At 40.1% G+C, this 27,386-nt stretch overlaps 1 protein-coding gene across 1 annotated transcript in view; it reads left to right on the top strand.

The window, feature by feature from the left end:
* DNAI3 (dynein axonemal intermediate chain 3) overlaps positions 1-27,152 on the top strand; it is a 1,549,065-nt gene extending 1,521,913 nt beyond the window's left edge. The window contains exon 12 of the mRNA XM_044086876.1: positions 27,018-27,152. Within this exon, the coding sequence (XP_043942811.1) occupies positions 27,018-27,152 (135 nt within the window). The remainder of the gene's footprint in view (positions 1-27,017) is intronic.
* The last annotated feature ends 234 nt before the right edge of the window (positions 27,153-27,386 follow it).

A 27,386-nucleotide genomic window follows, 5' to 3' on the forward strand; every position in this document is an offset into this window, starting at 1 on the left:
ACATTTAATCACACTAGGACCTTTAAAACTAAGCAGTAAAAATTTTAACCATTTAAGTGCACTTACAAAATCACAACTCAAGCTATTGTATACAGTTGTGTTACAAGAAGCACATTTATGCTGTTATATACACGATTAAAAAATATAATAAATCTATAAATAAGAAACATACATACAAATATTATCTTAATTTATGTATATAATTTGTGACATTCATAAAATTTATAAATTTATAATATATACATACTTGAGAGAGATGCTTATATAGTTCTGCTAGCTAAAGCATATCAAATATATCAGTAAACTTAACATTAATAACTATAAGTTTATTCAGTTCCATCATTATTGACCATATGTGGAAACGAAATCATTATATGAAGTATAAAATATACTATTTGAATTTAAAACTTATATATATAGTTATCTATGATAATATTATACTTCCATAGCAGCACATATAATATGACAATTAATGTATGTGCATCATGCAGAATCAAAAAAATAAGAAATGCATGAAAGATATATATTTGATTTTAATTTCTACTATCATTATGCATTTTGTAAATCCATTGTATAAACAATGACTAAGTATGTATGTATATATAATAAGACTAAAGAATAAAAAATATATAAAGAATATTTGTTTTAATTCTGTCAAAGGTGTAAGGACCTAACATTCATTTCCTAGATATTAATAGTGGTTTAATGGACACCTGGGTATTGAGTCCCGTCTCAATATGTGCGCCCAAGCGGAAAATCCATTCGAGCTCCATTAAAGCCAACTGGTTCTCTTTGTCCCCGCCTCTTTCATGCTGGTTCACTATTTGTAGAACCCTAAAAGAAAAGAAGTGTGTAGAAAACTCTATAACATGTTTGGCCAGCGCATTGTTATCTACGGCTTTGCGTATATCATAAAGATGATTATATATACGCTCCTGCAGCCTTCTTTTTGTTAGTCCCACGTAGAAGGCCTCACATTTATCGCAGGTGGCCAAATATATCAAGTTCCTGGTATTGCAATTTGCTCTAAACCGTGGATTAAAAACATAATTAATACTAGGATGTATAAAACACTGTGTCTTGGTTATATATCTGCACCTGTTGCAGCTATAACATGGATAAGTACCAAAAGCCTTAGTTTTAATATCATGGGTCACAATATTTTCTTCATTCCTTGTGATGTTCACATCTCCACATAAGATTCTTTTTAGATTCCTGCTGTTTTTATATATAAAGAAGGGGCTCTTGCCTACAAATTTCTTGGTAAAGGAATCTAATGTTAAGATATGCCAGTTAGTATTAATAACTTGCTGAATCTTACTAATGTCACTAGTGTAAGTGACTATATAGCCCATTTGGTTATTTCTGGCTTCTTCTCTCCTGTTAAATCTTATATTATTACTTTTACTTTTCTCAGCTTTATTTTCCTTTTGAATGGGTATGATGTCACCTAGGACATTAAACTTTATATTATTAACCATTTTGGAATTATACCCTCTATCTATAAATAATTTCTCTAAGAACTGTGCTTCTTTGTATAGTTCATCTTTATTACTGCACAGTCTCTTAATTCTAGTATATTGGCTCTTAACTATAGCTTGAAATGTGTGGCGCTGGTGCATACTGTCGAAACATAGCATAGAATTCTTCCAAGTTGGTTTCCTATATAGAGTGGATTCCAATCTGCCCTCATTGGTGAACCTTATGGTGACATCCAGGAAATGTATCTCTTGATTTGAAATTTCCTGTGTAAAACGTAAGAATGTGCTAGTATTGTTTAAATATTGAAAAAAACATTCAAATGATTCCTGATTGCCTTCCCAAATTATTATAACATCATCAACAAAACGTCTATAAAGCTTTATAAACTTAAAATTCTCATGTGTGAAGAGATAAAGCTTCTCCCACCATAAGACTACCAGGTTGGCGTAAGTGTTAGCGCAGGGGGTGCCCATGGCAACCCCCCACTTCTGTAAATAGACACTGCCACCAAACATAAAGGCATTATTAAATAGCACTAGTTCTAACAGTTGATCTATCAATATAATCCTGTCCTTCGAAAAGTTAGTTTCCTTAATCAGCAATTCATTTATATATTGCATACCGATGTCATTAGGTATCGAGGTGAATAAGTCTTTGACATCTAAAGTAATTAAAAGATAGGATTGATTTCTATCTAAATATAACTCTTTGATGTCATTCAAAATATTATATGTGTCTTTTAATATTGTGGGTGACTGGTTGACTACTGGTCTTAATATATTTTCAATCAATTGTGAAGCATGTGCTGTCACCCACCTATCACCCGATACTATGGGTCTAAAGGGTACAGGAATTATGTCCTTATGTACCTTTGGTATGCCTTTTATTATAGGGGTAACAGGATGTTCAATATATAAAAACTCATATACTTCTTGGCTGATTTGCCGACACATGAGAAGATCATAAAAGACGTCTTTGACATTTTTAATAATTTTGGTCACTGTGTCATGAGATATTGGAATGTAGGTGTCTGCTTGCTGTAACATTTGAGTCATGCCAATAATATAGTCCTTAGAATTTAAAAGGACTACCCCCCCCCCCCTATCAGCTGGTTTAACTATTATTTGAGCATTGTGTTTAAGTTCATTAAGAGAACGATACTCATCTGGAGTCAAATTATAGAATCTACCCTTCTTATCAGTGTTGCTAAACATTGAGTAGAATTGATTCTCACAAGCCCTAAGAAAACAATCTACGTGCAAAGGCATATCAGGAATATATACACTTTTCGTTCTTATTAAATCATGCCCCCATTCTTTGGTAGTTGTATCATTAAATGTTAATTTCAAACATAAGTTCCTGCAGAACATTCTTAAATCAAACAATGTGTCAGTTAGTGTGGCCGAAATGGCCGGTATAAAACTAAGACCTCTATTTAGAACCCGTGCAGTGATATCATCCAAAACAAAGTCAGAAAGGTTAAACAATAAATCTGAAGTCACATTTTCTTCCTTCTGTTGTAAGTGAATGTCTCCGATGAATATTTTCTCTTTCGTGAGTCCCTGCTGTGCGATCTTCCCCGGTTGGAATATGTAGGGGTCTTTTTCTGATATGGTAAAAAATTCACAAGCGAAGGTAACGCACTGGAGCTATTTTTGGGAATAGCTCCTGTTGTGTTCGCAGATGCCTGATGGAAAAACGCCTCTTGATTCGGTGGGGGCGTGTCAGTGTGAATGGTATCAGCCTGGTTGTTTTCAGCTGTTACCGTTGCATAGGTGCCTTTATTAACCATAGAAGCAGGTATCTCCGGTAGGGCTGGTACAACATTATGTGTGTCTTTGTTTCTTTGCATAGAGGAAGCAAAAACTGTTTCAGGTGTAGGCACAGGATTCTGATGATTATTAGAGTTAGTTCTCGGCCAAACAAACACCTGGCCTTTTTGAAAGTCTTGATAATCGCGCAACAATTTTTTCTGTTTAGTAATTCTCAATTTATCACTGAAAACATTGATTTGAGAAAAGACACGTTTGATTTTATCAAGGCAATGATCGGAACTAAATCTTTCTAACAGTTGCTGATATAGATGTTCCGTGGTGTTTCTTAGTTCAGTCTCTAATGGCAGGAAATAATCAAGCATTAATTGGGCATATTTGAAACCCAACTCTATATTAAGATCCTGCCATCGCTTTAATAATTCAGGATGTGAGTCCCCATAAGTGGGCATACAGAACACCCTCATGCCCCTGGGGACTACTTTAAAATGAATACAAGCTTGTAAATGCAGCCTCTGCCACGCATATCTTTGCAATTGATACAAATTATCTTCTATAGTTTTTAAGAGTGGATAAAATTCTGTAAGGTTCTCACCATTTGTTTCTAGGTTGACATGTCCCACTTCTCCTGAAAGGTCCAGAGACAATAAAGGGTTGCTATTGAGATGTGTAAGTCCTTCCCACAAGGACATAGTATCCCTCGACTCCGGTTCCAAAGGAGTAACAGGTTCCATAAGGTGCTGGAAACGCTGACCAAGTTAAAATAACAAGAAAACCAATGCAAACGAAAGTCCGCGTTCTGCTGAATGGTACTATACCAAAAAGTCGCAAAATCTGTATAGAGAAAGTGTAGTACCAAGACACATATGGAACAACCAGTATTCACAAGAAGCTGCTATTACAGGAACAGATTCCACAAACGATCCTTAAGATGAAGCAAACAGTTTATTGGAAATAAAAATGAGCGCTTTCGTGGTCCATCCACGCTTCTTCAGATGAATCATTTAAACTTATGTGAAGATTATATATACAACCGCTCAAGGCGGAAAGTCTGCTCATTAATCAATTAATTAACATTTAATCACACTAGGACCTTTAAAACTAAGCAGTAAAAATTTTAACCATTTAAGTGCACTTACAAAATCACAACTCAAGCTATTGTATACAGTTGTGTTACAAGAAGCACATTTATGCTGTTATATACACGATTAAAAAATATATAATAAATCTATAAATAAGAAACATACATACAAATATTATCTTAATTTATGTATATAATTTGTGACATTCATAAAATTTATAAATTTATAATATATACATACTTGATAGAGATGCTTATATAGTTCTGCTAGCTAAAGCATATCAAATATATCAGTAAACTTAACATTAATAACTATAAGTTTATTCAGTTCCATCATTATTGACCATATGTGGAAACGAAATCATTATATGAAGTATAAAATATACTATTTGAATTTAAAACTTATATATATAGTTATCTATGATAATATTATACTTCCATAGCAGCACATATAGTATGACAATTAATGTATGTGCATCATTCAGAATCAAAAAAATAAGAAATGCATGAAAGATATATATTTGATTTTAATTTCTACTATCATTATGCTCCGAACCCATCTGTAGAGAATGTAGGCGAGATGGATCCCATACATCTAAAGTTATGGTAAGTACATAACTAAAAGTTTGTCAGCACTTGCACATTTGTTGTTCAAAAGTGTATTAAGGGCTACATTGCAGCATGCAGGATTATTAGGTTAGATGATAGAACACTCCTAATTAAGAGTAATGTTCAATAGTACTGTAGGATTGTGTGTCCTCCACATACGTAATTAGCCTCAAAATTTTAATAGTGCTATTGTGACAATCAGATGTCCTCGTTTAGTTGTTTTTATGTGCTTATGTTGTCAAGAATATGTGCTTAGTAAACAATACGTGCCTAACCAAAATTTACTTAGACTGTCGATTCAAATATTTTACAGTCAGGCACAAGTGTAGCATACTATATGGACCTCTGGGATACTAGTAGTGTAAAGATTATGAAGGGCCATGCTGGAACAAGGTTGTTAATTCCACTGTTTTCCATACCAACAGAGCTATGCCTAAAAACAGGTCCCAAAGAAACTGCATCTAATGGTACTTCCACATTCAACTGGAAACCAAAGTTTACAGATACATAGAATAAGATGGTACTGGTCGCCCTCTGTCTCCATAAGCAAGGGCTCTTTGCTGTCCATTCTCCCAACCAGCCCTTCCATGACCATGCCTTTACTGAAACTGTCACCACTGTTAACACTGTAGGTGGTCAGGACTGTGCCTACAAAATGGTTCACTTCAAGGCCATGGATATTATCTGTATTCCCACCCACAGAGCAGAAACCCCGGCATGAGAATGTAGAGCAATAGGTGGTGGGTCATCAACCAAACCACCCCTGTCAGAGGCATGGGATTTCCTGGTCTCAATTAAAGGCAGTACTACCTACACTGAGTCCCACATTGTGGTACTGGAAGTTGGGGCAGAGCTGGACCGGTCCCAGAAATTGCAGATGCCCCAGTTATGTAGTCCTAGTTCATTGTTTAACAGTTGTAAGCCCTCATGAATTTGTAGTTTCTTTAGACTTCATTAAATCTGTCTGACATATGGTATACATGTGTATCAGAGTTCCAACAAACATGTTCATCTGCACAAGGTATGGTTTGGGGTACGATTTTTTCTCAAGTTTATAGTTGTAAAGATATCAGTTCCATTTGTACTTGTGGTGCTGGGTCATATATATTGTTGTCCTTTGGTATATTCATAAGTGAATCTTTATCTGGCACTAGTACTGTGGAATGGCTTTGTATTTAAACTGTACCCCACCGGCATTATTGTGCAGAAATGGGCATGCCCAAATTGATTGACAGAGCAAGCCTGTGTGAAGTGGCATGGTAATTATGGCTGATTGACAAGCCATGCAGATTTGAAATTGTGAATATTCATTGGGAATATTCATTATGTGATCGTACTGTGCCGTTCTGAAAAAAACGATTATTTTAAGGGAGTTATAGGTTCATAGATTAGTACTAAGCTAACTGCCCTTGCGAGCCATTTTAAGCTTAGCCAATTATCCATTGTGAGATTCAAACCCTTTACTTTGTGTTTGTAAGACAAACACCTTAACCATTAGGCCACCCATTTGTTTTCCTTTTATTAACAAATGTAAGGACAGTCTCAATTATTAGTCGGGCAGAAACTCATTATGTACACAGCATGAACAATTTGAAGTTTTACTGAAAACAGTGTTGCACTGTTCCAGTAGAAATGCAAGATGTTACAACCGGACCTTGAAATAACCTTTAAAAAGGATGTATAACACATAAAATAGGCCGTCTTGTCGCACTGTACCTGTGAGAACTTATATCCTACTGATGCAGAGACCTCCCATCAGTTTGTCAAGACTCAATTGAACTGTGTTTCTAATTCTCCAATGGAGACATAAGAAAACAACTAAATCAAAGTTATACATGCGTATACCAAGAGGTATGCAGGTATTCCTTTAAAATAGCATTAAAAGAATACCTGCATACCTCTTGGATCTGCTCCTGCAATGACCCCACTTGAACATCTTCTCCCTTGTCTCTCTTTCAATGGCTAAGGCCCCCCTTTCTTTTCTAACTCAACTACATATTTAACTCTAATTTCTTTTTTTTTTCAATAATCATTTTTTATTGTTTTTCACAACCATATTACAAATTCACACACTATGTACAATATATACAAAATGCTTCCATTGGTTAACTTCACATTATATGTCAGCCTCATGTATTAATCATAGGTACAGCACTAACAATCAAAAGGAAAAAAAAAAATAAAAAAAACAACATTAACAAATCAAAGCCAACAATCTGTATTTTCTCTACCTCCTCTAGCTAGTCTAAGATTGATTTTACACTGTACTCTGGGTCCCGAGAAAAAGTGGATAGGAACCTCTAAGCTAACACAATATTAAAAATTTGCTCCCATATTTTTATATTTGTTGATATGTTTCTTATGGTCACTAATTAACAGTTTATGCGCTAAGATATGTTTTATTGCCAACAATCTGAAATTTTCCCACGATGTCTGGGCTGGGTTCAACCAATTCTTGGCTATATATAATTTCATTAATAAGCAAATATTCATAATTACAATCCTTTTTGATTTATCTAAATTCTCCGGGGGAATATGAAGAATCATAAACTCCCAAGAGAGTGTTGAGTTTTGGTAGCCCATTTTTTGTAACTGCAATTTTAGTGAATTCCACAATTTATAAATGCACTTACAACTCCAGAACATGTGAAGCAAATCCGCTGTCTGATCTAAGCATTGTGGGCATTTAGGTGAATTCTTCGCATCAAATTTGTGAAGAGTGAGACGAGTATAGTATGCGTTGTTAAATATCATCAGCTGTGTAAATACCAATTTTTGAAGGGATACGGACTTTAATGTTAAACTAAATGCCTCCAATATCTTATTGTCATCTGACAATATCAATTTCTCCCTCCAGTAACTCGATAAAAGAATATAATTGTTGTACTTCCTCTCTTTTATCAATTTATATGCTGCGGTTATATATTTTCTATCCTGCAACAGCGCTTCCCACAGATTACGAGAAGTGATTAAGTCCTCCCCTTTCATTTCAAAGTTATTAAAATAGTTTATTACCAATTCTTTTAGCTGTCTTACAATAATTAAATAGGAAATAGGAAGATGTTAAGTTGTCAATCTCGCCTTCATTCTTGCTGGATGGGTTCGGAGCCGATCCTCGGCTCCGACTCGGCACTTGCTTTAGTTCGAGAACTCCTTTTACCATCTCGAGGCAACCCTATATCCCATGATGCAAGGCGGAACTACCTCAGATCTCGTTTGCCGCTTAGCGAAAGAGGTCTCCTTTGCCAGCTGAGGTAAGTTTTTCTTTGTGAAATAAGAAAAAAGAGTAGTTAGGGGTTTATTTTTCCCTTTTAGTGTCAGTTTAGTCTGTAGTTAGTTACAGCCAACCCTATTCCCTTGTTTTTGAACTTTTTATAATCTTTAGTTTAAAGTTTCTTAGTCAGGCCTAGTTTCCCATTGGTTATTCCCTTCCTGTGTGTTTGTGTAAGGGATTAATTTGTGTGTTTGTTAGGATTGTTTGTGTTTCCATCCTCCTAGGATGTCAAAGGAAGGCAAGGTCTCAGGCTTCAAGAAGTGTGACCAGTGCTGTCAGAAAATGTCTCTGACAGACGGTTACACTTCTTGTGTTTATTGCCTGGGGCCTTTGCACCTGCAGGACTCCTGTGCTTTATGTCATGCTTTTAGCCAGAGAGTCCTGCAGGAAAGGAGGAATAAACTCATCCTCCGAGGCTTACTTAAGCCAGAAGGTTCTCCTCCTTAATTAGGGTCAGGAAAACCTCCTAAACCACCGAAGGCTCAAGCTACAGTGTCCAATCCTCCTCCGGTGGCTCCGGCTCCGGCTGGAGCCGATACATCTTCTTTTCAAGTAGTGGGTTCGGCGCCGGCCGGCTGCGATACCCTGACTACTGTGGCCTTGTCGGCTCCAGCTGGAGCCGACACTTTATCCAGCATCGGAGCCGAGATATCCTCGGCTCCATCTGGGGTTCAAGGGACTTCGGCTCCGATGGCTTCGACCCGTAAGAGATCCCGGTCCCCTTCTATACTGAGTATCCACTCGGCTCCGGGGTCTCCTCTTTTGTCGGAGCGGAGCCATCGGAGCCGATCTTCGAGATCTTCCAGGCTGTCTGACCACGATTTAGAGAGGGTGGTAAGCAGGCTGTTGAAGTCTCAGGCACTGGCCCAAATGCTCCATAGCCCGTCTCAACAGACTTCGGCTATAGCCCCAATCCTTGAACTTCCTCCTCCGACTCCACACCACAGTTCGGAGCCGGAGCTTCTCGGGACAGCGACTGTTTCGATGCCGGAGCCGATACATCCTTCGGCTCCATCATCCTCGGCTCCGATCTCCTCCTTGAGACCTTCCTTGGAGGGATCCGGTCATTGGGTTTCCACTGTCGGCTCCGAGGGGGCTAGTGGCATCGGACCCTTGTCCGACCCCGCTCTCCCTCTCGGGGCTTCGGCTTTGGTAAGCTCGGCTCCGACATCGGCCTCGGAGCCTTCTCTCTCTTTGGAGCCGACCATTCCTGTTTCTTCGGAGCGGGTGTGTTCCGGCCTCCCGGGGAGAGGAGCCTTTGAGGTGATGAGGAGTGTCCTGGCCTCTGAGCCTGGTCAACGGTCCATCCCTCTAGCTCCTCCCTCTTCAGTGCCTGCAGATGCCTCTTGCCAACCTCTTGCTCACAGGCCCAGGGATCCATCGCCCCAGGTTTCCCCACTGGGAATTTCCTCCTCTTCCGAGGTTTCTCCTGATCCTGCAGGGGAACCCCCTCGGAAGAGGACGTGTAAGAGGAAACACACAGACTCCCCTGAGTCTACTACATCTGATACCGACTTAGATGAGTCGGTGGGTTCCCCACGGTCCCCCTCTGAGGATGTCTCTTTTCAGACATCCTTGAGCTCCTCAAACAGAGGGCAATTGGCCCTCCATTGACCCCTCCGAGGATGAGTCGGTATACCTGGAGGCTTTTGGATCCCGACCCTCCACCTCCTGGGTGTCTCTGCCTTTCGACCCACTGATGCAGGTAGTGGCTCGGAAGGCGTGGGCGGCTCCAGATTCTGTGGAACCTGTCCCCAGGAGACCATCCAAATTCATCACGGCCCCTTCGGACAAACAGTTCCTTTCCAAGGGTGTCTCTGTGGATGCTATGGTGGTGGCGGCGGCCACTAAGAAGGAACTGGCGGATCCTTCAGTACCTGTCCATCCTCCTAACAAGGATTCTAGGACCATGGACAGGTATGGAAAGCGGATGTTTTCTTCAGCGACCTTTGCTATGCGTTCGCTGAATTATCTTTGTCACTTCACCAGGCTTCAACGAGATGTTCTCAAGGAACTGGGTGAAGTAGTCCAAGATCCTTCTGCTGCTGGGGCTCAGGAAAAGATTGCCTCGCAGCTTGCAATCCTGAATTCTATATCTAACTCCTCCATGCGGCTCATATCCTATGCGGCCGATGGAGCGAGCAGGGCCGCAGGCACAGGAGTTGCTCTTAGACGCCAAGCCTGGATGCGGCTTTGTAATTTTGCGGACCCCTTTAAGGCGTCCTTCACTAATACCCCCTTTGATGGTTCGGCTTTGTTCGGACCTCAGGTGAAGGATACCTTGACCAGGTGTGAGCAGGACGGTAAAACTCTTTCTGCCGTTGGAGTCCAGTTTTCCACTCCTTCTAGACCATACCCCAAGGGTCAGAAGGGGAGGGAGATCTGGTTCCGTAAAGGCTAAGGAGCTACACCGGACACACGTGGTCAGTTTACCCCCAGAGGCAGAGGGGTAACAATAATAGACGCTGCCCTAGAGGCAGAGGGGGTCCTCAGAACCAGGGCAACAGGGAGTCTCTTCCTGAGAAGCCCTTTCAGCATCCCTGAGGTGTTGCCCGACTGTCCACCCTTGGAGGCAGTCGGGGGGAAGGATTTCGCTGTACCCAGTAGCCTGGCAATCCCTATCTCAAGAGATGTGGGTACAGTCGATTATATCCGAGGGTTACAAAATCCCTTCGAAGGTTTCCGACCTCTACAATCCCTTCCAGACATCTCACCCAGTCAAAGGGATTTGGCAGAACAGGAGGTTTCAAAGCTCCTAGAAAAAAGAGCCATCCAGACTGTGCCAGCAGACCAGGTAGGATCCGGCGTCTACTCCAGATTCTTTTTGGTCCCCAAAAGGATGGGAGATTGGAGACCAATATTAGACCTGAGCAATCTGAACAGATTTGTCAAGAAGGCAAGATTCCGGATGGTCACGCTTCAGTCCATTCTGCCCTTTCTGGGCAAGGACAACTGGATGTGCTCTATAGACCTTCAGGATGCGTACTATCACATAAAGATTCACAGACGCTCCAGAAGGTTTCTCCGCTTTCGGCTAGGGACCAGTCATTACCAATTCAGAGCCCTGCCCTTTGGCCTCACTTCAGCCCCCAGAGTGTTTACCAAATGCATGGCAGTGGTCACAGCTCATCTGAGACGTTGAGGATTCCAGGTGTTTCCCTATTTGGACGACTGGCTCCTCTCCGCCACCACCAAGTGTCAGCTTCTTCAGTCCAGAGACTACACTCTACAGCTTTGCAGGAGTTTGGGAATTTCAGTAAACTTCGAAAAATCTTCTCTGCTGCCTTGCCAATCTATCACCTTTATAGGTGCAGAATTAAACACCGTCAAAATGTTAGCCAGACTAACAGATCAAAGAATTCTGGACATCCAAAAATTTGTTCGGCTTCTTTTGCAAAGCAACAAGATCAAAGCCAGATTTATACTGAAGGTTCTAGGTCTTATGGCTGCGGCCATTGTTCTTCTACCTCTGGCTCGCTTCCACATGCGTCTTCTGCAGTGGATGCTATTCACGCAGTGGTCGTACCACAGTCTCCCGATGAGGCACGAAATCTTGGTAACACAGTCGTGCCGAGCTCATCTGAACTGGTGGATATCTTCCCCTCTTCTTCATCAGGGCCGACCCTTTATTCCCCCTCCTCCAGTTGCCACAGTCACTACGGATGCCTCTCTGATCGGGTGGGGGGTCATTATCAGGGCAGGATGGTCCACGGGACGTGGCAACCCATAGAATACCATCTGCACATAAATGTCCTGGAGATGAGAGCAGTGCTTTTAACGTTGCAAGCCCTCAACGACTTTCTTCCCACGGGGACTATTGCAGTACAGACGGACAACATGTCCATAGTCTGGTACATCAACAAGCAGGGCGGGACCAGGTCCTATCCGTTATGTCGAGAAGCTCTCAGACTTTGGCAGTGGGCGATCTCTTCTCAGCGGTTTCTGATAGCAATGCACATCCCCGGCAGGTCCAACCTATTAGCGGACAGGCTGAGCAGATCCATTCTGATGCCTCACGAGTGGTCTCTCAATCAATCTGTAGTGGATCAGATTTTTCTGAAGTGGGGCACTCCTTGTTGCGATCTTTTGCTACTCCTCAAAACAACAAGTGCCCCGATTTCTTCACTCTCTTTCCCTTCCAGGCCAACCTCTGAGAGACTCTCTAACCCAGGATTGGCCCGGGACTTCTGCACGCTTTTCCTCCTTTTCCCTTGCTTCCACATGTCTTTCAGAAAGCAAGCGCTTTCAGAGCCAACTTGATCCTCCTTGCCCCATATTGGCCTCGACAAATTTGGTTTCCGTCCTGCATCGTCACCTTCTGGTGCAGCCCTGGCATCTGGACCCAGTTCCGGATCTCTTGATCCATCAATCGGGTCAGCAGCACCGGGCCATTCATTCTCTCAACCTCACTGCTTGGTTGCTCCACTTCCTACCCTAGCCAGGCTACCGATGATTTCGGACTCAGTCAGAGACATTTTAGTCTCTTCCTTGAAGTCGCCCACTAGGACTGTTTATGCTAGCAAGTGGCGACGTTTTTCTATTTGGGCGAATTCCAGAAATATTGACCCCTTTACTGCGCCTGTACATTCGGTTTTAGATTTCCTGGCGGAGGTTTTTCATTCAGGATCCTCGTCATCTACAGTCAAAGTACAACTGGCTGCTATTTCTAAGTATCATGTTGGCCTGCATGACAATAACATTATGTCTCATAGGTTATGCAAGGCCTTTCTAAGAGGAGTTTTCCTCCTAAAACCACCTATAAAGCATCCTCCTCCGCAATGGGATCTAAACTTAATGTTGGCATCCTTGATACTTCCTCCCTTCGAACCGTCTGCTTCATGTTCTTTGAAGTTATTGACCTGGAAAACTATATTTTTACTGGCTGTCACTTCTGCAAGAAGGGTTTCCGAAATTCAAGCTCTCTGTATTCGTTCCCCTTATTTGGTTTTTCATAAGGACAGGGTATCATTAAGAACTAACCCTTCCTTTCTCCCCAAAGTCGTATCTCAAACCAACATTAACCAATCTATAGACCTACCAGTCTTTTTCCCAAACTATTCCGACAGAGCTGAGCAGAAACTGCATTTTTTGGATGTCCATCGTCAGCTCAGGTACTATTTGCATAGAACTAAACAATTCAGAAAATCGGACCAATTATTTGTCTCCTATGCAGAAAACAGAATAGGTCTTCCAGTATCTAAAGTGACCTTATCCAGACGGTTGACTTCCACTATTTCCTATGTGTACTCTCTCAGGGGCAAACAGCTATCTTCTAAGCCTAAAGCACACTCTACCAGGAGTCTATCCACTTCTGCAGCTTTTCAGGATAGACTACCCATTGATACCATTTGTGCAGCAGCTACTTGGGCTACGCCCCATACCTTTGTCTCTCATTACAAGTTGGACTTGGCCTCCAGAGATAGGGCCAGTTTTGGTTCCACAGTTCTCAAGAGTCTGTTCCATTGAGCCACCCGGGATACAGGTGCTAGGGACGCTGTCCCATCCAGCAAGAATGAAGGCGAGATTGACAACTTAACATTTAGAAGTTATGTACCTACCATAACGTTCCATGTTAGTTGTCTTCTCGCCTTCTTTCTTGCGTCCCTCCCTCCTTCCCCCTGGCCTGGACAGATCTTGGAGAGTTCCTATTAGATTGTTTCCTCTGGTACGTTGTTAGGAGGATTTCTTTTAGGAACCATTGTTCCTAATTCTGTTAGGATAGTCTTTAGCAAGGTTAGTTAGCTGCCAAACGAGATCTGAGGTAGTTCCGCCTTGCATCATGGGATATAGGGTTGCCTCGAGCTGGTAAAAGGAGTTCTCGAGCTAAAGCAAGTGCCGAGTCGGAGCCGAGGATCGGCTCCGAACCCATCCAGCAAGAAAGAAGGCGAGAGAAGACAACTAACATGGAACGTTATGGTAGGTACATAACTTCTAATTCTATTTCTCTTAAAATATCATGTACTGCTACTCCTAGAAAAGGATATAAATCGAGTACATTAACTCTAATTTCTGATATCTCTACCTTCCCCCGTTCAATCTTCCCTCACCACTAATTTCCCTCCAATCTCCTCCTCAGCTTCTCCTCCAATTCCTGACTCCTCTTAATGCTTTGTAATGCAATGACTGTCTTGCTGAATTCTCTTATGTCACAAATTGTTTTAAATCTTTGACTTTCATATTTAGTGTACAATGTTCCTGTGATTTACTTTCATGTCTTTTCTTTGTTTTTTGTATTGTTTTTGTCGCTTTGTATAAAGATTAATCATACTTTTCCTGTAATTTTTTGCATTAATCACTGTATTGCTAAATTTTGTAATGGAGCTTTTTCCTTGGGTCTCTGCTGAAAAAGGGCATCTTGGCCAGTCAGACCAACCAGGTTAACAAATGTCAAGTAAATAAATAATATAAATAAAGTTTATTTCATCTAAATCAGTTTCTCTGCTGTAGTTTTCAAATGTATTTTCTGATGTTCCCTTACATGTGTCTTTAGTATATTTTTGTACAGTAATTGATTTTACAGGGGCGAAGCCGCCCCCTGCACCCCCCATGTTGATGATACCTCTCCTGATATCCTGTGATAGCTAAAAGGGGTAAGCATACAATATGTCTCAGTATGTAGGAAAGACTGGGCCAAAAATATATTTAAAATTATCTGCTGACGTATGAAGCCAGGTTGACACTCTCTGTGACTACTGTCTTACTGTTGCTACTTTATGGACCAAATATCCTAATTTCTACCAGTGTGAACTCCCAAGTGGTATGTAATGGCACAATTACATTCCAGCAGCATCTGCAATCCTTGTAACTAAATGTTTGATCTACTGGCTGAAGATTCTTACCACTAACTCAGGAGATTGTCAGTGGTATCACTCAGATTCCCAAACAGTACATTTGTAGATGACAGGAGGTCACTCTCTTCACTATTAACTGCAGGCTGTACAAAATGGTAAGATAAAACTGCAATTATTGTTTTGGTTAAGATATTCAAGCTGTACAATATTAATCAGTGCTTTGGGATTCCCTGAAGTAATTTATAACAGATTTTTTGTGACTGCTCTATTTTGTTCACCATACTTCTACAAATAATGAACTCCTAGCTGTATGAAACTACTATATGCACACAATATTACATTCAATACATACAATATTCATTTACAATGTTTTTGTTCCACTTTTGCCAACTACTTGCTACTTCAAGAAGCATTGTCCTCTATGGGCAGAGCACTTTTTGTTTATTTATAAGGTAACTATCACCATAAACAGGTATTTTATTCTGTTAATTATGGCCAAGATAGCACACATTTTTACCTGTAAACCAAGTGAACCATGAACACCATTAAAAAAACAAATGTTTGGCAGGTTTTGAATGTTCAGAATTGACAATTAGATCTTCGCTGCCTCGATTTTTTTGAGACAGCACTGAAAAAACAGTCTTCATAGGTTGCATAAAGTTACTTCATACTGGTGATAAATGTTCAAATCAGGTTATTGTAGAAGTTTCTTACTGGATGTGCTGCTATGTTTTTGATTTGTGCAGATAAAAAGAGTTGGAAAAAAGCAGATCATGCTTCCCTTTCTTACCCTAAGAGTGTATGCAAGGACTTCTGTGGGTTCAGTCTTAAGTCTGTTTCTAATGTATTTTTTCTCGCTCTGCAGCCTTTCTGAAGCATTGTACCCACATGTCTCATAGCGGAGTTATAAACACCCCTAACTAAGCACAAATTTACAAAGAGCCTGTCTGCCCCTGAAAGGTTACAGCAGTGGGTGGATTCCAGTATTTAGAATGAACTACAAAGTGTTGAATTAGGTAAATCAGGTCTTATGTTTATTTAGATGTATAACAACAATAAATGTCATGCGCAGGGTGTTGGGTGGGGTTTGGGTGGTCCTTACTGCTGCGCATCTGGTGGGGTACTGACCTAATACAAAACCCTGTGGAACTGCCCTGAAGGATGTTGGAGAATCTGTGTCCTCTGATAATGATAGCAAGGATGAACTGTTACAGTTACAGGGTCCAGAGTGTATGTTTGATACAGGGCATGTGACCACCACATAACTTCACAAACCATAAACACAGTCTCTGTGGAAACCCAGGATACCCAAATATCTGAGCGAGGACTGGTTTGATGGGGACACTATAGATCAGGGAAGTATGCTGGCCTCAGTTGACTTATGTGTGAATTTTCCCCTATCACTCACAGGCAGAAAGATCCACACAGGGAGGCTGGTAATGGTGCCCACTGGAGATATGATTTTCACCCTCTCCCCGAGGTTGGTGTGTCAATGGCCTCTACCCAATGTATGTGCAGGGCCATCACTGAGGCACAGGCTAGTTCCACTTTGTGATGGCAATGACAGCAAGAGGTGAGCCAGGCTATGGATGCTAATATATAGGTGTGCATGTCCCGTACGTGTGATCCTTTAGATAGACTGAATCACACACTGGATCTCGCAGTGACTTCACTGGGTCATCTGGCAGGGCAAGAGGCCATCCTCACAGCTAGTCATCTGCTGCATCCACAGATGTTAGCCAACATGCATGCAGATGAATGAAATCCTTTCCCACACAGCACTTGCACAGCAACGCTGATTGTGGAAGTGTCATCACCGAGCAGAGGGTATCCCCATGGGTGTGGCCATTGTCATACTGGCACATTCTTCAGCAGACATTGGTCAAGATCACATAGCACACCAGCATCTAGGCAAGGCCATGGTACAACTAGTCCAGCTCCTGCAGGGCTAGGTCTTGTGGGCAGGGGCATGCACAGGAAGCCGAACCATCTGTCATGCATAGCCTGGACTTGTCTGGTAGAAGGAACTGCTGTGTTGCACCGTCATGAAGCTGTGTCTCTGCAGACACACACATGTATACACACACACACACACACACACACATACACACACACCACCACAGCTCCCAGCACATCCAACACTTCCCTGGTCTTGGCCCTTCTCGGCCTTAACATTTCCCAATCCAGTTCTCACACTTCCCATGAAAACACTTTTTTTCTTTTGCTACACCTAAGGAATGACACTCACACACTTCATTGTGAAAGATATGCACCGCTGTATTTCCTTGTCCATCTTTTCAAATGATAATAAATATGCTCTGTCCTTTGTACATTGTTACTTGAGTTGCGTATGTCTGATGCACAGCATGGCTAGCCTATGTGTATAGGTAAGCATAGTCTGGTATTTTTACATGCATCATTTTTCTCATTTTCAAGTAGTTTTCCATCAAAATCAAACATTGACTTCTATACTCGAGATTTGTAATGATTGTTGTTTAAGAGATTCACTCAGCACTTCAACTTGTATTTTACTTTCCTTTTTAAAATTGACCATTTTGCTTTCTAATTTATCTGTCTGTACAGATAACTCACTGATGTTATTTAGTATAGCATGTATGTTTTTTTTCATAGTACTGTCCTGTGCACTGTGCTTAGAGTGTCTCATTCTGAGACAATTAGTTCTTTCTATTTTTCTTGACAGGAAAAAGCAGTTAAAAGTTTTTTTTTTGTAAAATCAGAACCAAAATATCTCTATTGCGAGTGTCTTGAGGCTTCTTTCTTGTGACATTTAATAGATTAACTTGATTTGTGATTGTTTTAATGTATTTGTATGTTTCACATATGACAAATATATATATATTAATGTTTTTAGGTGTCATTGGTTTTAATAATGCTAAGTGTATTGACATTTATTCACTGGGAGTGATATTTTTACTGTTTAATATGCATTTTTCTACATCTTTTTTGTCATTTGCTGTCATGATTTTTATGGAGGGGTATTTAAAATGGTATCAATGAGATTTCATTGATTCTGATGAAGTCTATGATATATACTGATGAAAGCGCTTAATCTTTGTGAAGTTAAAGTTCTCTAATTTTTTGTTTCATTAGTGTATTTGCTGTCATTTTAGTTGCTGTTTTTTCATTGGTAGTTTGTGATGTTATTGTTAAAGTTTTTTTTTGTAGTAAATCTTTCAGATTTTCAATTGTAAATCCATCAAGTTTTGAAACATTCTATTTGAGGTTTTAGTAAAAATCCTATCAGACATGTTAAAATGAAGCAGAGCTAAGAAACAGTGCTGTTAACTGCTCACCATCTTGGCCAACTCTTGTATAGTTATATTGTACAGAGGTGTGCAATCCACTGCCTTTTTGCTTGTGCCACTGGACACTGTACTGGCCACCATGTGGCATTGTCATCCCCTGCTGCTGGCTGCTCCTCTGTCTCAGCTTCCTCTGCCTCAGGTGCTATGAACTGCTAACCATGCAAGTAGCCACCCTGCTGTAATTGCACCTAACTATAATACTGTGTAACACAGTACACACGGTCAGTGTTTTGACACACATGGCTGGGTCTTACTGCAGAACTCCATTGGAGGTATTCAGACAGTGAAACTATGCATTTAGCACCCAAAACACATGCTTTGTAATTTTTCTGGTTTGTGATAGTGCATGATTGTACCCTGGTCAGTTTGATTGTGTGGATTTCTGATGATTTCAAGCTGGGGTTCTAGGACATGACCAACAAGATGCCTCCGTGGGAAGTAACTCCTTGCAAACCAATGATGTGAAAATTGCTTGGGTGGCATACACACATATGCTTTACAGACTACCTGGCAGTTGGTGGTGTGATACGCTTTGTGTTTCATGTACCTTCTTCTCAGTTCAACAGATGGGGCCTTTATTTCAATGTGGGTAAAGTATGTGACCACCCCATTACCTCAGGGAAATGGGCTATGTTGTAGAACTCTGATATGGTGCTGGCTGTATCCCCAGGGATATGTAGGAACCACATATACTCCTCCACATGCTAAAGCATGGCTTTGATGAACTGATGGAATATTTTCAAGGTGAATGCCTGAGATATCCCTACAGTGTCCTCAGTAAGTTACTGAAAGGTTCATATGGCTAGTATACTTAAATCTACACTTAAGTTGGTATCCTCTGGGTAGGTACTCCTCAACTCCCACAGGACTAGGTGAATAAGGCTGACACATTTTTCTTACTTGGTGTCTCTGTCCACATGGTAGCAGTCCATTATGTCAGTTTCATGGACAGCATGAAAGGTTATGCATGGTTGAATAACCCTGCACATTTGTGGCAACATGCCTCCTATCAGGAAATGCAGCTGCAATGAGATCTTCCTGCTGATCACCTCTACAATGGCTGTGGCATCCCCCCAAGCATATTTGCATGATTTATTCTGTCTGAATATGGGCATATGGCTACGTTCAAATGTAAATTGAGTGCTGCATGACTGTGCAGCATTTAATGTTTCTCATCTGTCCTCTGTCTTGTTTTGCCTCATTTTCATTTGCAGTACATCATTACATGGTCATTAGCATATAACACAACTGACCACATAATTTGTTCTACTCACATCGTGTAGCTGGGTTTTCTGATTAGCACCCAGTGTTTTGCCACTTTGCCACATCATGCTAAGCAAATATGCTTAACAAGTTTTCTGAATCAAACACAATGTTTATTCCTCATTTGCCTGTCATATTATGCAGCATATTTGCCATCGGACATGAAGCACAAATATCTGACATTGTCATCTTGTTTTAATCAAAAAGAATTTCTTTTCATTATTACTTATTATCAGCTAATGAGTAACCACAGCACACGCCCCCCAGAATTTGTGCTGTACCATTCCTTCTCCAGATTTCTCTCTGTATACATTTTGTACTCTATTAGGCACCATATGCACAATTTACAGTAATTCCTCACTTCTCGTGCTACGGAAGGATATCCCCATATGTACACTGTGTATCTTATCTATGGCAATTCCTCTGCCTATACTTAGTAATATCATTCCTTTGTCACTAGAACCTACAATTTCACCCATTCCATCTCTAATTCTTGCCTTTTTGTTTGATCAATTTGCCCATCTAGGTCCTCTCTTCTCTTTACTATAAACTTCCAGACTTTCTCCTTTTGTAAGCCTTAGCTCTTATCCGTTTCACTTCTGCAGAGAGCAGCTGAAGTTTTAGTCTTTATTCTCTAGCCCATTCCTTCTCCCTTGTACACCCCAAAAAGGCATAAGTCACACTAGTTTGGTATATTCTTCCCCAGGAATTTACTGTAGACATGTGTTGCTCCCCACCACAGTGGCACAGTCTCCCTACATGTCCTCCACATGTGCACATGATTGGCTTTTTCATCCGTATATCTTTAGCACACTCTGGATGAATATCGTCCTTCTCGGTGTATCCTTACAGGGGTTCTGTACCACATGTGCACTGTCCTTGTATACTAATCTCTAACAGGGTCAGCTTCTTATAACATTTTCATCTTTGCTAAGTTCTTGCTTGGCTCCAATGTTTCTCCTAAAGCCTACCTCATAATATACTTTTTTTCTTCCTATATCTTTGTGCTTATCCTTGCTATTATGCTGGCTTTTGAGTACTCAGGTTACTAGTGCTAAGAATCCCCCAGTAAATTTGCCACTCTCCTTTCTGTAAATGATATTTCTCTTTGAGAACTGGGAAAGATAGCTTTAACTGTTTATCCCTTAGGTCTCTCACCTTGCTAATGCCCTTTTCTTCCCAGATTACCAGTGTTCCCTCCAACTCCTCAGAGCAGCTCCATCACAGATCCCCAATACTTATGTCCCATTTGTCTCTGTGCAACATTTGACATCCTAGCAATTCATGAATCATCTTATCTGGGCCATCCTATATTTTTCTCCTTGTCTTTCGACTTCCATCCTTCCAGACCTTTTGCCAGACAACCCATGTCAAATTTTCATTTTGTATGCCTGTCAGTCTTTGCACAACATTGATAGTGGTTACATATCAACTGAGATCGACATAGCCCATCCATTAGCTTTCCCGTAACCCTATATCTACCTTTCATGATTCTTCTTCTTTTACTTTTCTACACAAACTTGTCACAAACCAGTTAGATATCTGCATAATCTTATTTAAGAGGGCTGATTTGTACATGACACCCAAAATAAAGTCAGAAGAAATATTGTGTGAACTGTTTCTGTTCTACCCCTAAGTAAGATAAAGTTACCTATCTATGTGTCTAGCATTTTCCCTATCCTTGCCTTTAGATCCATCTAGTTCTGGTCTATTATGTCTGCTACTATTTTATAAACTGCAAGTCTCTGGTACTTCTCCCTCATCTTTGCAGGGAGTGCAGTACATATCTCCATCTGTTTAGTTTTGATTCTAATCACCACAGACTTATTAGAGTGATAATGAAGCCCTGCTGCACTACTAAAACTTCCAAACATCTTCAATATCCTCACAAGTTGCACAGTATCATATTCAAGCAGCACACTGAAGTCATCTACAGCTAGATAAGTAGCACTCCATTTCCTTCAATAACCCATTTGTCTGTGCACTCCTTTTCCTGCATCTGTTCTGATCATCCAGCTTTTCTGTACTCTCTGCACCAGACATTCATTGAGCATTAAAAAATAATCCAGGTGATAAAGGGCAGCCCAGATGGGTTCCTATTTCTAATACTATTCCTTCTATAAATCCACCATTTATTTATAGTTTCAACTTTGGGGACCTACAGTGGGCTTTCACTCCCTTCATCCACCTACCATCTCCAGTAGCCTCTGGAGAGGTATCAGCCATAAAGTCCCAAGAGACACAGTCAAATGCCTTCTGAATGTCCGTTAACACACTTCCTGCTTTTCCCTGACCCTTTTTCTCAGCCCATTCTACAAAATCTATAAGAGTACACCAGTTGTCCATGAATGGTCTACTTTTAATAAAATCCACTTACTCTTCCCCTGTTAGTCTCAGGACTCTCTCCAATTTTGCCATCAAAATATGAACAAAATCTTTGGTATCTACATTGCATATATATATATATATATATATATATATATATATATATATATATATGTATATATATATAGGCAAATACTTTTTGATACCCATCTAGTTCCCTTTTTATTTATGTAATACTATTGCTGTAGACTTTTTCCATAGATTTTGTTAATCTCGCTTTCTCTATAATGTCACTGAGCAGGTCTAATTGTGTTGCTCGTTTGAAAGCCCAGTCTTTTATAGGAGTCAATGGGATACCCATCCTTACTGCTTGCTTACCCATTCATATGCATAATGGCCTCAGTCATCACCCCCCTTTTTTATCGGCAAATCTCTTCTCTGTTGCTCCTTCTCACACAACATATTGCCTTTCCATTTCTAAATCAGTTCTACTGGAGGGGGAATCTCTCCATTATATAATAACATCAAAACTGTGCTCTTATTTGCTCACTCGTACAACTTTTGTCTCCCCTTTTAACTTCCATTTAACTAATCCAAGTTTCCCCCCTTTTAACTTCCACTGAACTAATCCAGGTTTTCCTTCTCAAATCCCTGGTCCTCCAGATTAGCATATTGATGTCACTCTCTCCCCTCACCCACCATCCTGACCCTCATATTCTTTCAACTTGTCTCTTATGGCTGCTTGCTCTGCCCTATTCATAGCCTGAGTTTCTACCTTTCCTTATTCTCCATATTGCAACTTCCTACATCTGCTGTCTGGAGCTATTACTTAATGTACCCTTTCTTTTCTTATTCTCTCTTTTCTAGCTATAATGTTACCCCTCCAGGCTGCTTTTACCCCCCATCTTATTCACAGATTCCTAGTGTGCCCCTGGAATTTTTATTGAGGGGTACCGTCTCCCTAACCATATCCTGACTCTGTTTAATATCTCTCCTTATCCTGTGTCTAAGTTTCCATCCACCTACCATCTGATTTTCTGGTTCCCAACTCATATTAACAGTGGCATGATCTGATAAGTTTTTTTCTTTGCAGTATTCAGCTGTGGTTTCCTCAAATATTTTCCAATCCACCAATAATCTGTCCATCCTCCCAGCTAGTGTCATTTCACACCTTGAAAATATAAACTTTGCTATTCCTGGGGTTAATTCTTGCTACATGTGTAACAGTCTCCTGTCTCATCCACTCAGCTAGGATGTTTGAATTATATCTGTGAAATTCACCTGCTTCAAATTTCCTATCCTTTTTGGGGACTGACACCACATTGAGTCACTCCTATGATTACTCTTGGCACCCTTTTTCTTTAGTACCTGCAAATTAAGTCAGGCATAGAAAATTTTGGATCTCCCTACAGTTGGTTCATAAAAGGAACTCACAACCAGTCCTATGCCCCCTTCAGCCATCTGCCTGCCACCCATCTGCCTTCCTCATCTTTGACTACCTCCATGTACTTCCATTGGTCAGTGGAACTGCTTAAAACAGCCAGTCCCCTTCTAATATTTTTTTTTGCCCAGTTTGAAGCTAACCACTTTTAGCCATTTTTTTTTTACTTTTGTAAGTAAAAAGATTAAATCTAACTCCTCCCGCTTCATATTCATTCTCTCTCCCTCTTTATGCTGCTATCGACATTTTCCCTTTTTTTACCCAGTCCACCCCCCACTCCCATTGAAGCTTGCTGACCTGCTCCTCCAGTGGAACTGGGTCCTATGGGCACCTAAGGCTCTGACAAAGACTGACCCTGGCAGTTTAATCCACTAGCCATTGCTTCCACTATGGTTAGTGGTCGATGAGCTCAGTGCTCCCCCCACCCAGTGATTCAGAAACTTGACAGTATTACCTCCTTAGGCTGCATCAGCAGGGTTCTTGAGGAAAGTAGCCCTGCCAGTCCCTAAGTTGCAACCTTGACTACTGTCTGTATTGCCCATTCATCTCTCAGAGTTTTCTTCTTCTTAGAAAGCCATCACCAGAGTACCTGTGCGTATATGACATGGTCATGAATGGCCATATCTTATAACTATTAGGTTTTCCTCATCAAAGAGCTGTTCTTAGAGTCCATGTAATCTCTGCAGAGCTCTTAGAACAGGCCCAGATTCTACCTTAAAGTGTCTTTAGAGACTTTTCTTTTTAGAGAGAAGCAAAAGGTTCTGAGGGGTCTGCTATGCTTTCTTACCATCTTGTACCTCAACAACTCATATTTGTTGAATTTGATTGATTTTTTTAATAACTCAGTACATGAACTGGCATGCCATCCCTTTTGAGTCATTGTCTGCTAAATGATAAAGTACACATAAAGGACAACTTAACAGTACCTTAAGTCAGTACAGAATATTTTTCATGCACATTCTTAATTCTGTGATCATATTCATTATACCACCACAAAAAACATAATGCAATAAAATATTAAGCTTCATCGGTGAAAAGAAAAACAAACTATTTTGAAAAGAGAGCGTACATTGCTGAATAAGCATTATGCATAGTGTCAGTAAACCAGAAAAGACTAGTACTGTAAGAAATTGGAGATTCAAGTAATTTTAAGCAAAAGAAAGAAGAAAAGTCAAAACCGATGTCTTTGTGCACATTCTACTATGCCTCACATTTAAGATGTGCATAAAAAGTTAAGTCTTAAATAAAGACACATGAGTGCCTCTGTTTCCCATGGAAATTAATTCCAAGCAGGCAGTGTTGTTTTAGGAAAAGCCCGTTCACTTTTGCTATGGTAAGGCAATGGACTGTTACTTTTTTGTTTAGTGTGTGTGTGCGCGCGCACAGAAACTGTATAAACTGTAATATATATATATATATATATATATATATATATATATATATGTATCTATATATATATATATATATTATATATATATACACACACACACACACACACACACACACACACACACACACACACACACACACACACACGTTTAATCTAATTTCTTAGTTTCCCCACCTAAACTATAAAGTTCTTCTTGCCCTTCTGACCCATCCATCTGCTCAGTTTCTGGCTATGGCCACATTGCTAGCTGGAGTAAGACTCTTATTTTATTTTTATTTTTCTCTAGCCTCATTCCCATCCCTATGCCTAGTGTGGGTAAGAGTTGGATGATTTGCCAGCATATGCCCCAGTCATTTGCCTTTATTCCTTGCCAGGAATCCTTTCTTTCCATCTAGAATAGTTGAGCTGGCAAAACTGCTGCTGCTTCTCATCATTCCTAGCAAATCCTTAGGGAATAAGTCTGCTTTTAGAACCCATGTATCCTGGGTAGTAGTCAGGGCTCCTTTCCTGTGTTTGTTAGTGACAGCTACAGGAGAATATATGAGGATGGAAGCACTGTGATTTTTTTGCAATGTAACTCGCAAAGAAGTTAAGAATTTAATTTTAAGATTGTGAGCTAGTGGGAAGCATTAGTTGCAGAAGAGTAGCTTGTATTGTTTCTTACTTAGAAGATGGATTAAATCTGAAGTTGGAGACTTTATGAAGAATGATACAGTAGTATTCCTTTTACTCTGAAAGTGATATAAACTTGATTGCTACAGTAGTATTCCTTTTATTCTAAAAGTCATATAAACTTAATTGAAGGTAATTGAAAATTGCATTGTATTGTGGTAGGAGTCCAGAGTGATTGATGGCAGAGAACACTCAAGTTTAAACTATGTTTATTCTTGCTTGTACTGCTTCTAACCTCTTCAAACAGGATTCTTGACCTCATAGAAAACTTTCAACTGGACAAACACTTTAGTTGTAACAGTTTCTGTGTAAACTTTCAAAAGGATGTGGGCAAAACCAAATACTTGGATACTTGTGTAATGATACCTTGCTTATGTTGTATCAACAGAGTCACGCATGTTTAAAGGAGAGGAACCTGAAGCCTTTGTTGAGACCTGGAAAGTATGGAATGCATTTTGTTTATATGAACTACACATCAGTAAGAATCAAACCAATGCCCAGCATTACAACATTCTAATTATATTGCCTTCTGGACAACAATTTTGCCACATCTCATGAGTATTATGTAATCTGTATAAATAACAGCAGGTAAATTAGGGCCAAGAACCAAGTTCTGAGGGATTACTGAGGTCAAAAAGGGTGTGCTAGAATGAATGGACTCGGCTGACTTTTGAAGTTGTGTAGGGGGTTAAGAGACCATTTTAGGAGACCTTTGCCAAATTTAGCTTTGGGATGTTTAATTAAAATAAGTGCATGACCTCCCAAGTTAAAAGTCTTTTTGAGATGTACATAATTTGAAAAATAACAGCTGACAGAATTGTAAAATGCAGTAAACTGATGCAGCAGTAATAGTGCAACCATACTATATAGTACCATAATTAGATTCAGATACTTTAAGGGTATTATTGTGTTACATGTTTGGCTGCACTACGGAAAATTCTGAAAACTTGCATTCCGTGGTGCAGCTGTTAGCTTTGTCGCCTCATAGCAAGAGGTTCTCCAGTTTGATTCTCGACTTGAGTGCCTTCTGTGCTGAGTCTACACATCCTCCCTGTGTTTGCATGGGTTTCCTCTGGGTGCTTCACATTCCAAAGACATGCATCTGGAGCATTTCTCCTCAAGCCTCCTCTGAAAATGGGCTCTGTTTCAGTCGGACTTTCCCATTAAACAAATGTTGAATAAATAAATAAATAAATATCATCAGTTGTTTTGCAGTCTTAACAAAACAGAAGGTATTATAATGTGTGTGTATGTTTTCTATAAATGACTGCCAGTTTGAAATTATTACAGCCTTAATTGTGATGTTGGTATTTTAACAATGTTTTCTGCTGGAAGGAACAGTGCCATGAATTATAGGGCACACTTTTCCGGATGATCTGGAATGTGATAATTGGACATATTTTAAGTTTATATGTGTGACTATGTTGAAGATGCAAGATACTATTTCTGCAGGACTAACCACTTCATTCTTAAATAGAAAAGAAATCTTAACTTTCCGTTGTCTTCCACTGTTTCCTGTCATAAAAAAAACCTGCATTAAAATGCTTTGAGTATAAACCAATACTTAAATCTTTTTTTTTTTTTCTGTCAGGTTGTACTATGGGATATATCAGCATATGCAGAGAGATTGCAGAGTGGAAAAACAGGAGGTGGCAAGCAGACAGCTGTTGATGGAACTACTTTAGTAAGTACTTGGACCAAGCTAGCAAGTACAGAAAAACACTAAATGATATGCAATTTTTACAGTTTTCAAGCCTTACATGAATTACATGTATTGTTTTGTTTTGGTTATAAACTGATTGCTGTCACTTATAAATTGACCTGAGTGTAGGTGTGTCTGTGTAGTAGAATGTATTGCTAAATATCCCCTCAGTGTTGTCTTCTCTTACACTCAGTTACGATCTTCCTTCATAGTTATTACATTTCTATTTGTTCTAAGACTACGTAAAACAATGAAAAG

Source organism: Protopterus annectens, chromosome 10.part0 (assembly GCF_019279795.1).
Source record: "Protopterus annectens isolate FY-2018-M chromosome 10.part0, PAN1.0, whole genome shotgun sequence".
NCBI lineage: Eukaryota > Metazoa > Chordata > Ceratodontiformes > Protopteridae > Protopterus > Protopterus annectens.